At 45.5% G+C, this 13,450-nt stretch overlaps 1 protein-coding gene across 4 annotated transcripts in view; it reads left to right on the top strand.

Moving 5' to 3' along the window:
• Positions 1–344: 344 nt before the first annotated feature.
• RAPGEF2 (Rap guanine nucleotide exchange factor 2) overlaps positions 345–13,450 on the top strand; it is a 239,202-nt gene continuing 226,096 nt past the window's right edge. For all 4 annotated transcript variants that reach the window (XM_066573574.1, XM_066573576.1, XM_066573573.1 and 1 more), the window contains exon 1: positions 345–660. In XM_066573574.1, the coding sequence (XP_066429671.1) occupies positions 592–660 (69 nt within the window). In that variant the 5' untranslated portion in view covers positions 345–591. The remainder of the gene's footprint in view (positions 661–13,450) is intronic.

The following is a 13,450-nucleotide window of genomic DNA, read 5'->3' as shown; positions in this document are numbered from 1 at the left end:
GTGCTTGCTGTTAAGGAATGGAAACCTTCACATCCAGAAGGTGAGAACACGTCCTGCCCTAATAACACAGCAAGTGTGAGCTGAGCAGCCGCGATTGCATGGGCACTATAGGTGATGCTGCCGGGACACTGGTGGCACATGCCAGCTGCTGGACGTGGTACATACGGGCAGCACATACACAGGGGTGATGTGACGCTCCCTCGCCACCCGCCCCGCCCGTCTGCTCGCTGCTGTGCCGCTGAGACGCGCTAGGTGGCAGCCCAGAGCCACAAGGAGCCAGGGAAGGAGGACAGGAAGGGGAAGGAAGAGGAGGGCTTCCCATCTTACTTGCACACCCTCTTCCTGCCCTGTGTGATGCTCCTGTGTGCCCCTCTCACCATGGCTGCAGCGCTGGGGGGCATGTGCCGGCCCCGCGGTGTATGAGGCAGCCGCCGACACCCCCCGCCGTCCCGGGAGACGCCGCACCACGCCGCGCACAACTCTCGGATTAGTTTCTGCGTCTTGCTGGCGGCTTCTCTGCGGGATTTCCTCTGCTGTACGGACCAGCCGCCCGGGCGCTGACCCCGCCGGTGCCGGGACCGGACCGACGACATGGCGTCCTATGTGGATAACAGTTTCCGACAAGCCGTGATGAAGCCCCCGGCTGACCGGAGCGCGCAGGTACGGGGGGATGCCACCTGTGTGGGCACAGTCTGAACTCCATGGGGGGATGCCACCTGTGTGGGCACAGTCCGAACTCCATTGGGGGGATGCCACCTGTGTGGGCACAGTCCGAACTCCATTGGGGGGATGCCACCTGTGTGGGCACAGTCCGAACTACCTGGCAACATTGTCACCACCTCGCATTCTGACAACTCCCTGATGGGGACACTTTATAATGCCACTTCTGATAGGTCTGTGCTGGCATGCGCCCCTAAGAAATGTCACATAGCGGGCACAGAAATATATGGGCACACGTGTAGTCTTGAGAAAAAGGTACAAGGTTGGTGTGCAGGCAGATGCCAGTTACAGATATTTATGTAGGGATCATGAGAACCCTACAAAGTGTCATTAATTGGCGCCACGCCAGTCGCTGGGGGCATGCTGCTTTGGGCTCATTCACACGGGCAGATCTTCTGTCTGCGTTACATCCGTATTTTTGAATAGACATCATAAACCCCTTAATTTTGCATCAGAGTATTCTGAGCGGTTTTTTTCGTGTGCCGAGCAGTCCGTGAAATCGCAGCGCGGCTTATTTTGGTCTGTCTTGGACCAAAATCTCCCATTAAAGTCTACAGGATGGCGTAAGAATGTGGCGAATGCGCAGTAACACGTGTATTCGCTGCGTTTGTACGCATGTTGCCTGGAGATGACGGGGAAAATAGTGACATCAATTGGACTTTCTTGCATTTTTTGATGTGATCACGAGTGCCACACGTCCGTATAAACACGTGTAACCATGCGCTTAATGGGCGCATACGGTGATAGATAACATTGCCTGCGCCCGTTTCCGTGAGCTCATGCACCTCTGCTACTGTACAGGGATTAGCGCTGTTGTGAAGAATCTCCCTACCAACCCGTATGCCAGGCTCTGCTCCTGATAAAACAATGAGGTGTCACCCGGGGTTGCCCACCGCGACCTGTCTGTCATTGGCACGTTTTGCTGATTGTTGGCTGAATACACAGTAGCATTGTGTTGAGGTTGGACATGTGCCCCCACCGCACCCACGTGAATGTGCCCGAGGTGATGCGCATCACCTACGTTATGAATGCCACGGAGACTTGTGCGGTATCGTCACCGGTTCTCCAACAAGTAGTCATTGTCAATTGTTTCCTCTGTAACAACATTCAGCCCAGTCCTGACAGACAGGTTGGGGTTGGATGATGTCAGTGTGGGCACGGTGGTACAATGTGCCCATTCTGCGGACGGGCAAGAACCATAACAGAGGCATGGGGCGGTGGTATTTATTTTACCTTTTGCGTAGTTTATGTAGTACTGCCCTATATTTGGCTGATGGCAGTGATAGCCCTGGCCCGCGCCGTGCTGATGGAACTTTACATGAAGGCTATTGTCTCTCTGCTGTCTGCAGGAGCTTTTTCATTAATGCACAATTTGTCACACCCATTTCTGGATACAATAAGATGTGTATTTCTTAACCTAAGGGCCCGTCTGCCAATTACACTCCGCAGCGCCCAAACCTAATTACACCCTGATTCCTCTATTGTGGGTCGCTGGGAGACTGGAGCGGGCACTGCTGCGGGTGGTCCTGCACAGAGTATATACTTGTACATACACGTGCAGCTATCTGGGGGGGTCTGAGACAAAGACGTAAGGGGGAGGCTTGGCAGGAGGCATCTTGGGATTGTGTTCTGCACCTTACATCCAGCACTGTCACGTGCGGCCATACTCTACAGGTCATATAGACCCAATGCCCTCCGTGTTCTGTTGTATGTTGGCATGAGGCATCCCGTTCTAGAAGCCTTCCCTCTGCAGGATGTCCATAGAGGGAAGGGGCATGCTACTATTGGAAAACTACCCCTCTGTATAAAGGGGATGGCACAGGGGGGTACAATATGGGCATATAAGGGCGTGTATTGACTCCTTATAAACCCGTAGAACACATCATGCAACCATGTGCCAAGGAGAACTTGGAAAGGTTCTTAAGAGGATTTTTAATAGATAGATATAATTTTTTTTGTATAATGTTTAATCGTTCGGGTTCGTGACGCCCAAATCACAGGCATGATGAATCCGGGATAGATATGTACACTGCGCATACGTACGTCTTAGGGCCCGTTCCCACGGGTGTATCTTCTGGCCGTATATTTTTTAATGGACCCATTGAATTAAATTGGTGTATTCAGACGAGCTTTTTTTACGCATCCTTTTTTAGTTTGGCGTGTACAAAAAAATGCAAGTTCACACGAGCGCTGCGTATTTGCAGATTGAACAATGCTTTTTTTTTTTTTGCGCACCCATTGGTGGTTTTTACTGTACTTCTTGCACCCACAAGGCATGTTCATTTGTGTGCAGCAAACACTCGCCAATTGAAATGGCTAATTAGTCTAATGAGTTTCAGATGTGTGTTTTTTTTTTTTTTATTTCCGTTGTCTTGCTGAATTAGTGTTTTATGCATTTTCTCAAATATTGCGCGCTTGTTTCCGCATCACCATTGACTTCTATGGGAACTTTGGATGCACAATAGCATTGTCTTCAATGGGAAACCTTGTATTGTGCAACGTGTTTTACTGTCTCATTGAAGACAATAGGCGATACGTTCCAAGGAAAGCGGAAAGGTAGGACATGCCACGATTGTTTCCCACGCCGTGATGCGGGAAAACCTCACTCATGTATATTACTGCGTCTCGCAACACACACCTCGCGCGAGGTTTTTTTTTTTTGTGGGCACATGAAAAACACAGCGAGTGCCGATGCAACATAAACATCAGAAGCACAAATGCACCAAAAACACGTATACACGCTGTATAAACTGTGTGTTTTTCCTAGACCAGAATTTCATACCCCCATGTGAATGAGGCCTAATTGTGAAAATACTTTGAAGATGCTGTCCAAACTAGGCTTGGGGTCTTAGGGCCAGCGCCGTGGCGTCGGCTCCTCTCTACCGGATCATCTAGCATGCAGCTCTTCCCCTGTACACGAACGGGCAGAGCATGGTCACCTGAGATGATGCAGGTGGGAAGAAGCTGGCGTGGCCCCCATGGCTCTGGTTGGATAGCATCTTCTAAGTATGCCTATTCGGGAAGTCCGCAGTGTTTCTGAATGAGACCTACATGGGCGGACTCCACATGCTGGCTGGGGGTGCAGGTGACGTCAGCCTGGTGACAGCCTGGAGATCTTACACCGCTGGACTGAGATGTGCCACATTTATGGAGGCACGTGCCCTTTAATACATTTGGCACAGCTCTGACCAGTGGTGCTGCAGAGAAGCAGATGCTGCTGTAGACTTGCTCTATAATTTGTACCAGACTCTGGTATAAACTATAGTAAATCTGTTGGGCTGTGGGAGTCCATTGCCCCCTCCTCCATGAAAGTGGGGAGTATGGCATAAAAATGGGGGAAAAAGTTGTAAATGGGGTATGCATCAAAATGTGCAACTTTTTTTATGCCAGTATTCTTGTGCAAATGCCCCGATAAATCCCCCTCTTCATGTTTCAATTTCTCTTCTCCATTTTACCAATAAAGGCCCTTACTGTATCACCGTATTCCTTCAGTCTCCCACAGCGATCAGTGTTTATTTTCTTCTGTCTGATCTTATATAAAACTGCCAGGAAGCAAAAACTGTGGCATGCTGTACAGCACTTTGTACATATGGCGGTATTCACCTTGGGAGAATCTGCTTAGACAGCAGCATATGGAGGCTGTGCACTCTACTAGTGTGCCATACGCCTCTATGCACTGCAGTACAGGCCCCATAGGACATGCTACTTGGGTCCTCGAAGCAAATACATGAGCAGCACATGGTGGTAGGGGATCTAACCAAGTCATGACCGCTATAATGAATATGTTTCTAAGGGATCCCAGTGAACCCTCACCAATCATATCAACTTATAATGGGTCCATCGTGTTTCCGTCAGGGTGTAGAGGTTTTGATGGCAAGAATAGTGCAGGGGACTAAGTTAGAAGTAAGGGTACTTTACATGAGACAACTGGCGCCCTTGTGCTTTTACGTTAGAGAGAGAGTCATCCAGTGAATGGAGGCGGAGCTTGCCAGAGATGTCTTCCTGCAGCCCGCCTCCCTTCGGCATGAACAGGCAGTCCTTTAAAGATGAGCCACTGCCTGTTTACGCTGAGCAAGAACTTTCTCGCTCAGTGCTGTTGGGTCCTGCGTCTACATGGGACAACTGTTGCTTAAAATTAGTTGTTTGAGTGATTTTCCAGCTAATTGTTTGCCCATCCAAAGTACCTTTTGAGGCCGGCTTTACAGGGGCGATAAATTAGTGGGTTACTCAAAGTGGGAAAAGCTTTACAACTTCATAGTAAAAAACACGGGGAATTTGTGACCTAGAACATCTTGAGTGATGAATGATTTCTGAAGTCCTTTGTAGCTCTTTGGGTCACTGCCATCTTTGATTGATAGCCACCGGGTGTCATTGCCAATATGTCTCAGCATTGTGTAATGGGCCGTAGGCTTTGTGCTTGTGTGCATTGTTCCTTGCTGTATTTCATCATGTGTGATATATATGACTTGGGCTGTAACACAGATCAGTGGATTAGTGGCCCATCTCAAGAGAAAGTCTACATGGAGCATAACCCAAACCTAACCCCTGTATGATTTACCCCCCCCCCCCCCCTCATGCCATGAGCACCCCAGTAGTAGAGGACTCCACAGGGGGCCATGGAGGTCTCTGCTGCCTGTTTAGCATATCTGCAGACGGACCTTTGCGAGCACAGCGTGTCTGTCTTCTTACAACTCCTCCGTTGGGGTATCGGGATCTCCATGGGTCTGCGTGTGAGCCAGGACTGTCCCCACAACTTCAGGCGTCAGACAGTTTCACTCTCTGTGGTTTAGCTGTAAGAACTTCTGTAAATATCAGTAGATGTTTCCTGCTTGGATCGGGAAGTGTCCGGCCTCTGTTGTAGTCAGTTCACTACCTTGTGGGCAGAGGGTAGATCTCTGACTCAAAATGTGTCCCATATATGTAGATATGGCTTCTGCGGGTGCTCAGGTGACGTGCTTACAGCCCTTCTTACATTAGACTCCAACGTCACAGTGTTTGGAACGAGAGGCGATGGGTACAAAAATGTTTGTAAAAAATCCCAATAATTGTTGCAGGGCCTTACTGTACCATATATGTAAACTTCATGTAGAATTGCATTACTAGTACAGTACCACCTTCCCTACGCTATGATTGAGTCTACTGGGCAGTTGCACCTTTCTTGGGTATTCGGTGTACAATTGTGCCGTCGGTGCCGATTTGAGGCATATTCAGTTTGCTGGATCTTCTGATCAGGTGCTTGTCATCTGAGAAACCGGGGGCCACATGAGGGCAACATGGGCGGTATTAAAAAGTGTGTTGAGTGTTGGGTTCACACGTTCCAGCTGAAGGCACAATTGTAAGTTGAACACAAGTTAAAGGGGTTACAGTTCACTTTTTAAAATTGCAGCCAAATGGAGGAAAACAATAAAACAAATGAGAACTTACCCTCCTCGATCTTGGCGATCCTGTGCTGCCGCACCACATGGTCTCTATTGACGGTGGAAGTCAGGTGACCGCTGCCTACCAATCAGAGGCTTCAGCATCACCACCCATTCTCCTGGCATCAGCACTACATTCTGGGTGCCAAGATACCGGGAGTTCGGAACAGTGATACAGCCTCTGATTGGCTACCTCTGGTCACCTGACTTGCACTATCAACAGGCATCAGGGTAGTCATGATGCTGTAGCGCTGGATTGCTGAAGAGGGTCAGTATCCATTTGTTTTATTTTTAACCCTCTCTTCTGTAACTTTAAAAAGTTAACTTTCATCCAAACAAGCCCTTTTTAGGATGGTCACGTTCTATAGGAACGATGGTGTCTGTATACGGCTTTACATGAGGGTTTAGTCTCAGACCTTGAAGAAAGTGACTGACCAGTAGTATCCTATGACTGTTATATGCGAGGACTCTCCTGGTTTGTGTGGGGGCAGTGTTTGATAATTCGGGGCCTTTGGAACCAATTACCAGGTTTCCATAGACTCTAATATGTGGCTGGTGTTTGAGAAAACACTGAGCCAATTAGACTAATCCAGTAGCCTGTTTAATAGTGGCCATACAATGGGTGCTTTCAGTTTTATTGACTAGCTGTCCCATATAATGACAGGTCTCCAGTGTTATTTATTGGCTAGTAGTCCCCATCTAGTCCTAAATCCACTGCAGCAGTCATCCTTCATCAATAATTGGCAGCTGCTGTATATTTGTGTCTCCTGCGGTATTCTTCCTTGATGTGGTTCCTCATATAGGTATATACTGGATATTGTAGAGTCTCGCAGTGCAGGAAACCGCTGCTGAACGCGCCATTCGCCAGAGGTATTTGGGGCACAGACCTTGCAGGAAATGATTCACATGTATAACAAAGGGGGACAACTTCCTCCCCATTTCCTCCTTGGCTATGCCAGACGACACCTGCGTGAATATTCTACAAACTGACTTCCATTGTCTTCCTCCAAGGACCAAACATGGTGTTGGGCTCCTTTTATGGATCCTAAAATTCCTTCTCCATTCAATGCGATGTCCACTTGTGTATTACCTTCACTCGGGGTGGGATGTAGGGTCAGCGGTCCATGCTTGCTGTACTATCTGGCAGGTAGATAGAATCCTGCGCAGTTCAGCAGCCAGCCGGAGGCTGTTAAGGGAAGTAATGCATTTGCTACAGGGATTTCTCCTAATGAGTGACTTGGCCTGTTAGCTCTATCTCCACACGTGTCATTAAACATATGGTAGATTCCAGTAGGAGGCCACAGACCTATAGCCAGCTGCTTAATGTCACCTATAGCGTCTTCATCGGAGTCTTGGAAGGAGGCGTTTTCCTGCTTCTTTGTTTTGTTAAGCGTGGCCTGTAGCTGGAATCCTCCTGGGAAGGAAACGCTTACTTGCCAGTAATTCTTTCAGCGATGGAGCGCTCGCTGGCGCTCACTTAAAGGAAAAGTACAGCCTGCATGCTGAGATGAAAAAGGACAAAGTTACCTTTGATTCATTTAGTTGAATTTGGCCAAATCCATGTGTATGTAGAGGGCAGCCATCTATATGGGGCACAGAAGTGGGAACCTCTCTAGTACTATATATTGGCAGTAATGCCCGGGTCACCGTGCTGCAGTCCACAATCTGACATCTCCATAGAAGATGTATTGCTTGTGACTGTAATCCGGTTAATCTTTCTCTGTAAACCTCTTAGTGCCCGGTGTTGCTAGAGATTGGTCACCCTTTTAGAACGGCACCTTTTCCTGAACTGTGTAAGAGCGTAGGCCGCCGGCTGTAGTCACATTTATGGATGGAGAAGGTCCGCCACGTGGGGCTAGAGCCCGTTATTCATCCTTCAGTGCATTATGGAGCACTTTTATAGGGTCGTTAGTGTCTGCATTAAGGATTACATCACTTGGCTTATAGGTGATGAGTAGACTTTATGACAAGCTAGGTATATATGGAGAGACTATATTGTATCGGGCGTGTGACTACATCGTAAAATGTAATAACATCCTTTATATACATTTCACTATGTCTTCTGTATGAGGGTGATGACTGCTGGCTTGTGCAATGGCTATTTGGGTCCTTTTACACGCAGGAGCGATGATTGCTTTGTGAATGGAGGCAGAGCGGGCCGGAGATCACTTCTGCTCTCCTCCATTCACCACATATGGGCCGTCGTTCATAGATGAGTGATTGCCTATTTACACAGGACCATCGTCATTTGATTTTCATGCCTGCCTAAATTGAGCAATATGCAAACGAATTAGCATTCGCTGTTCAGTCGCGGGCAGCACTTAGACTGATTGTCATTCAAATTTGCACAATCCAGTGAGAATCTGAAGGATACTCGTGCCATGTAAAGAGGCCCTAAAGGCCCATTTACATGCAAAAATAATCTTTCAAACAATTGAAAGATTGGCAGTTTTAGCAATCATTTTACATAAAGTGTTAATGGACACTAATGTCCATTAACACTTTATCAGCTTCATTTGCATGTAAAAGGGCCTTTGGGAGCTGTTTGCAGAGCACGACATGTGGTCTGAGCTCTGCACACAGCTCCTTTCTTTTCGCACGGGCTGTTGGCAGAATACAATGTAATCTCCCGACTCCTGTGCAGAACACAACGTGTGGTCCCCGTTATCTACTCACCTTAAAATCATTGTTCAGCTGAAGAGTGAAAGATGATGGCATTTACACGCAACGATTAACGCTCATATGCCATCATTTGAATGAATTTTGAGTGATAATCGTTGCGTGTAAATGGGCCTTTACTCTACTCTTGACTTTTTAACCGCAAAGGCCATAATACCGTTAATGGTTGTACGGTAAGAAGGAGATGGAAGTTACTGGATTTAGGTAGGAGGACAACTACGAAGGATTCTCTTACGTGGACAGATCATCTCACATAAAAGATATGACTGGCCGACAGCCTGACGATTAGGCAAACAAACTTCTGGTAAATGTTCTTGTTTGTTAATTGGGCTCTTAAGGTGCTAAGTACATAAGGACAAACCCCTTTCACAAATGCAAGACTCCACCCCTTAGCTGATCACTACAGAGGATCCTTGATCACATTTCTCACCACCCATGAAAATTATGAATATGCCAACATATGCTGCCCCCCCCCCCCCCCCCACCTTCCTTCTAGCCCTCATAGTAATTGCAGCATTTTGGGTTGTGATCAGTTGATATTTACATAGGTTCTTATCTTAGGGGCCCCGCCAGAGCGGTCAGACTAGTTCTTAAAGTCTATGGTGTTCTGTCTGTCTATGGATTGGGGCCAGTTATAGTGACTCCAGTGCTGCTTCACTTCTGGTTCCATTGCTGTTAGTGTATAGTTGAAAGTGTTTTAAATTAGTGTCTATGATAATTTCTGGTTTTGGAAGGGTAAAATCAATTTGTTAATGAGGTGGACATATGTGGTGTAATTCACGTTGGTACCCAGAAGCACATAAAAGTCATGGTGGCCATACGCATTAGCTAGACGTAGGTTGATGGTTGACACCTTTTAGTCCATATTGGTTGCTAGTCACTCAGGCTGGACAGACATGTTCAGTAGTACCGGGTGGAGGACAAATGGATCTTTCAGGGTACGTTCTTTCACAGGAAGCACATTCATGGGTGACGGTTCTTTCATTCGGCTATTGAATGGGAATTTCAAACATGGCCGACTTCTTTCCAGATGATAACTGTGTAATTAGTCAGTCAGAGTAATTGTTGGATATCACCCAAAAAAGGTTTATTTTGGTTGTAATCATCCATTTTCAGTGTGTATGGGCACCGTATCCCACTGTATGCCAGTGATTCCACGGTATCTGCTACAGAACACGGCGACCTCGGCAAAAAGATCAAGTCGGATAAGCAGGAAAATGGCTGGATTTCCTCAATGGAGATGATTGGCTTACTTTACTGCTGGCAGTCTGTGTAAGCTATAAGAAGGCCAGATTACGGTGTCCCTGGTACTCGCAGTGTCCGTAGCTGGTGAAAATCTACTAGACATGAACTAAATGGAGCGAAGATTGGCTAATCTGACATCTTGACCTTGTTTTATAGTACATGTTATGTTCTTACTGTTGTACATTCATGTGGAGTTCTAAAATACTGTAAGGACCGCATGTGAATACCAATTCCTGTTGCTACACCCAATGCAAAAAAAAAGTCACTGCTTAGATTTTTGAGGCTACACTAGGTAAAAATAGGCAAAATGAGCAAGGTTGTGATGTGTGTACATATTACCTCTGTGAAGTCAGCACCCCATCTTTCAAAAAAGTTATTTTTTTTATGAGTTCTGGATGCACCCCAAAGAGTTCTAGAGTTCCCTATTAATTTTTAAAATAGTTCTAGCGAATTAGGCAAAAAAATCAACAAATGTATCTCTGCGGTGCTAACTTCCAAAAATGATATTAATAAATCAGCGAGAACTTTGTAAATATGGGTTTTAGAGCTTCGAGCATTAAGAGTTTTCTTCAGAACTCTTGAGGTGCTACCCAGAACTCTTATAAAATCGCAGGATTTCCCAAAAATTATTTACACATAACTGAAATTTTTGGATCCAGCATTTGAAAATCAGCGAGAACTTTGTAAATATTGGTTCTAGAGTTTCGAGCATTAAGAGTTTTCTTCAGAACTCTTGAGGTGCTACCCAGAACTCTTATAAAATCGCGGGATTTCCCCAAAGTTTTTTTTTTACACATAACTGAAATTTTTCTGATCCGGCATCTAAAAATCAGCAAGAACTTTGTAAATACTGGATCTAGAGCTTCAAGCATTCAGAGTTTTCTTCAGAACTCTTGAGGTGCTACCCAAAACTCTTATAAAATCGCAGGATTTCCCCAAAAATTATTTACACATAATAACTGTAATATTTGGAGCCGGCATTTGAAAATCAGCGAGAACTTTGTAAATATTGGTTCTAGAGCTTCAAGCATTAAGAGTTTTCTTCAGAACTCTTGAGGTGCTACCCAGAACTCTTATAAAATTGCGGGATTTCCCAAAAATTTTTTTTTTACACGTAACTGAAATTTTTGGATCCAGCATTTGAAGATCAGCGAGAACTTTATAAATATTGGTTCTAGAGCTTCGAGCATTAAGAGTTTTCTTCAGAACTCTTGAGGTGCTACCCAGAACTCTTATAAAATCGCGGGATTTCCCAAAAAATTATTTACACATAATAACTGAAATTTTTAGATCCGGCATCTAAAAATCAGCGAGAACTTTGTAAATATTGGTTCTACAGCTTCGAGCATTAAGAGTTTTCTTCAGAACTCTTGAGGTGCTACCCAGAACTCTTATAAAATTGCAGGATTTCCCAAAAAAATATTTACACATAATAACTGAAATTTTTTTGATCCGGCATCTAAAAATCAGCGAGAACTTTGTAAATACTGGTTCTACTGCTTCGAGCATTCAGTTTTCTTCAGAACTCTTGAGGTGCTACCCAGAACTCTTATAAAATCGCGGGATTTCCCCAAAATTTTTTACACATAACTGAAATTTTTGGATCCAGCATTTGAAAATCAGCGAGAACTTTATAAATATTGGTTCTAGAGTTTCGAGCATTAAGAGTTTTCTTCAGAACTCTTGAGGTGCTACCCAGAACTCTTATAAAATCGCGGGATTTCCCCAAAAATTATTTACACATAATAACTGAAATTTTTGGATCCGGCATCTAAAAATCAGCGAGAACTTTGTAAATATTGGTTCTAGAGCTTCGAGCATTAAGAGTTTTCTTCAGAACTCTTGAGGTGCTACCTAGAACTCTTATAAAATCGCAGGATTTCCCCAAAAATTTATTTAGACATAACTGAAATTTTTTTGATCCGGCATCTAAAAATCAGCGAGAACTTTGTAAATATTGGTTCTAGAGCTTCGAGCATTCAGAGTTTTCTTCAGAACTCTTGAGGTGCTACCCAGACTCTTATAAAATCGCAGGATTTCCCCAAAAATTATTTACACATAATAACTGTAATATTTGGAGCCGGCATTTGAAAATCAGCGAGAACTTTGTAAATATTGGTTCTAGAGCTTCAAGCATTAAGAGTTTTCTTCAGAACTCTTGAGGTGCTACCCAGAACTCTTATAAAATCGCAGGATTTCCCAAAAAATTATTTACACATAACTGAAATTTTTGGATCCGGCATCTAAAAATCAGCGAGAACTTTGTAAATATGGGTTCTAGAGCTTCGAGCATTAGGAGTTTTCTTCAGAACTGTTGAGGTGCTACCCAGAACTCTTATAAAATCGCGGCATTTGAACAACAAACAATATCGACTTTATATCAGATGTTGGTTGAGGAGGACACGCGTAATTGCGGGAAAGACATAGAAAGGAATTGGGAGCGAGAACTAGGTGGCGCCCCCAGAGGAGTCTTGGAAAAAAAATCATACATCCTGTCACATAAAATGTCGGTTTCTAGCAAGGTGCAGGAGTTAAACTACAAAATACTAACAAGATGGTACGAGACCAATTCTGCACAGAATTTCCGCGGCAAATCCGCCCCGTGTGAACCCAGCCTTAGAAAACTGATTATATCAAGCAAGCATGGAGTGGGAATAGAAGTGAAATAAGATGAGAGAGAGAAGGAGAAAAGAAAGAAATGAAACCATGTGGTTAGGTCCAGAGAAAATCGAAACTGGTTCCAGATCATCCAGATAGAGGCACATTTCTCATGTCCTAGTTCGTCTCTGGCACTGAGCTCTTCCATATCTTTCAGGTGATCTAAAGCTTCCAACCACATTATTCTAGAGGGAGGTGTCGTAGATTACCATATTCTGGGGATTATCTGTCTCATGGCCAGTATAAAAAATCTGAGTAGGGAGCTTTTCAAATGTGCCACTGATCCTGGGAACTAGAGATGAGCGAACGTACTCGTTACGAGTACTTACGCACCCGAGTACCGCCATTTTCGAGTACTTCAGTACTCGCGCGCAAAGATTCGGGGGGCGGGGAGAGGCGTGGCGGTGCGGGGGGTAGCAGCGGGGAACGGGGGAGCGCTCTCTCTCTCCCTCTCCCCCCCACTCCCCACTGCTACCCCCCGTGCCGCCACGCCGCCCCCCGAATCTTTGCGCGCGAGTACTGAAGTACTCGAAAATGGCGGTACTCGGGTGCGTAAGTACTCGTAACGAGTACGTTCGCTCATCTCTACTGGGAACATAGACAGTACTACTATTTCTGGCATAAACTGGACCTGAGTTCTGCATACCGTGGAGTAAAGAGTGTTGATCTCCTGCCAGAATGGGCGCATCAGAGGACATGACCACCAGAGGTGAACAAAAGACCCTCTTTCC

This window comes from Eleutherodactylus coqui, chromosome 7, assembly GCF_035609145.1.
Source record: "Eleutherodactylus coqui strain aEleCoq1 chromosome 7, aEleCoq1.hap1, whole genome shotgun sequence".
Lineage (NCBI taxonomy): Eukaryota > Metazoa > Chordata > Amphibia > Anura > Eleutherodactylidae > Eleutherodactylus > Eleutherodactylus coqui.
The sequence above is the reverse complement of the archived record's forward strand: the minus strand, read 5'-3'. Positions and strand labels throughout refer to the sequence as shown.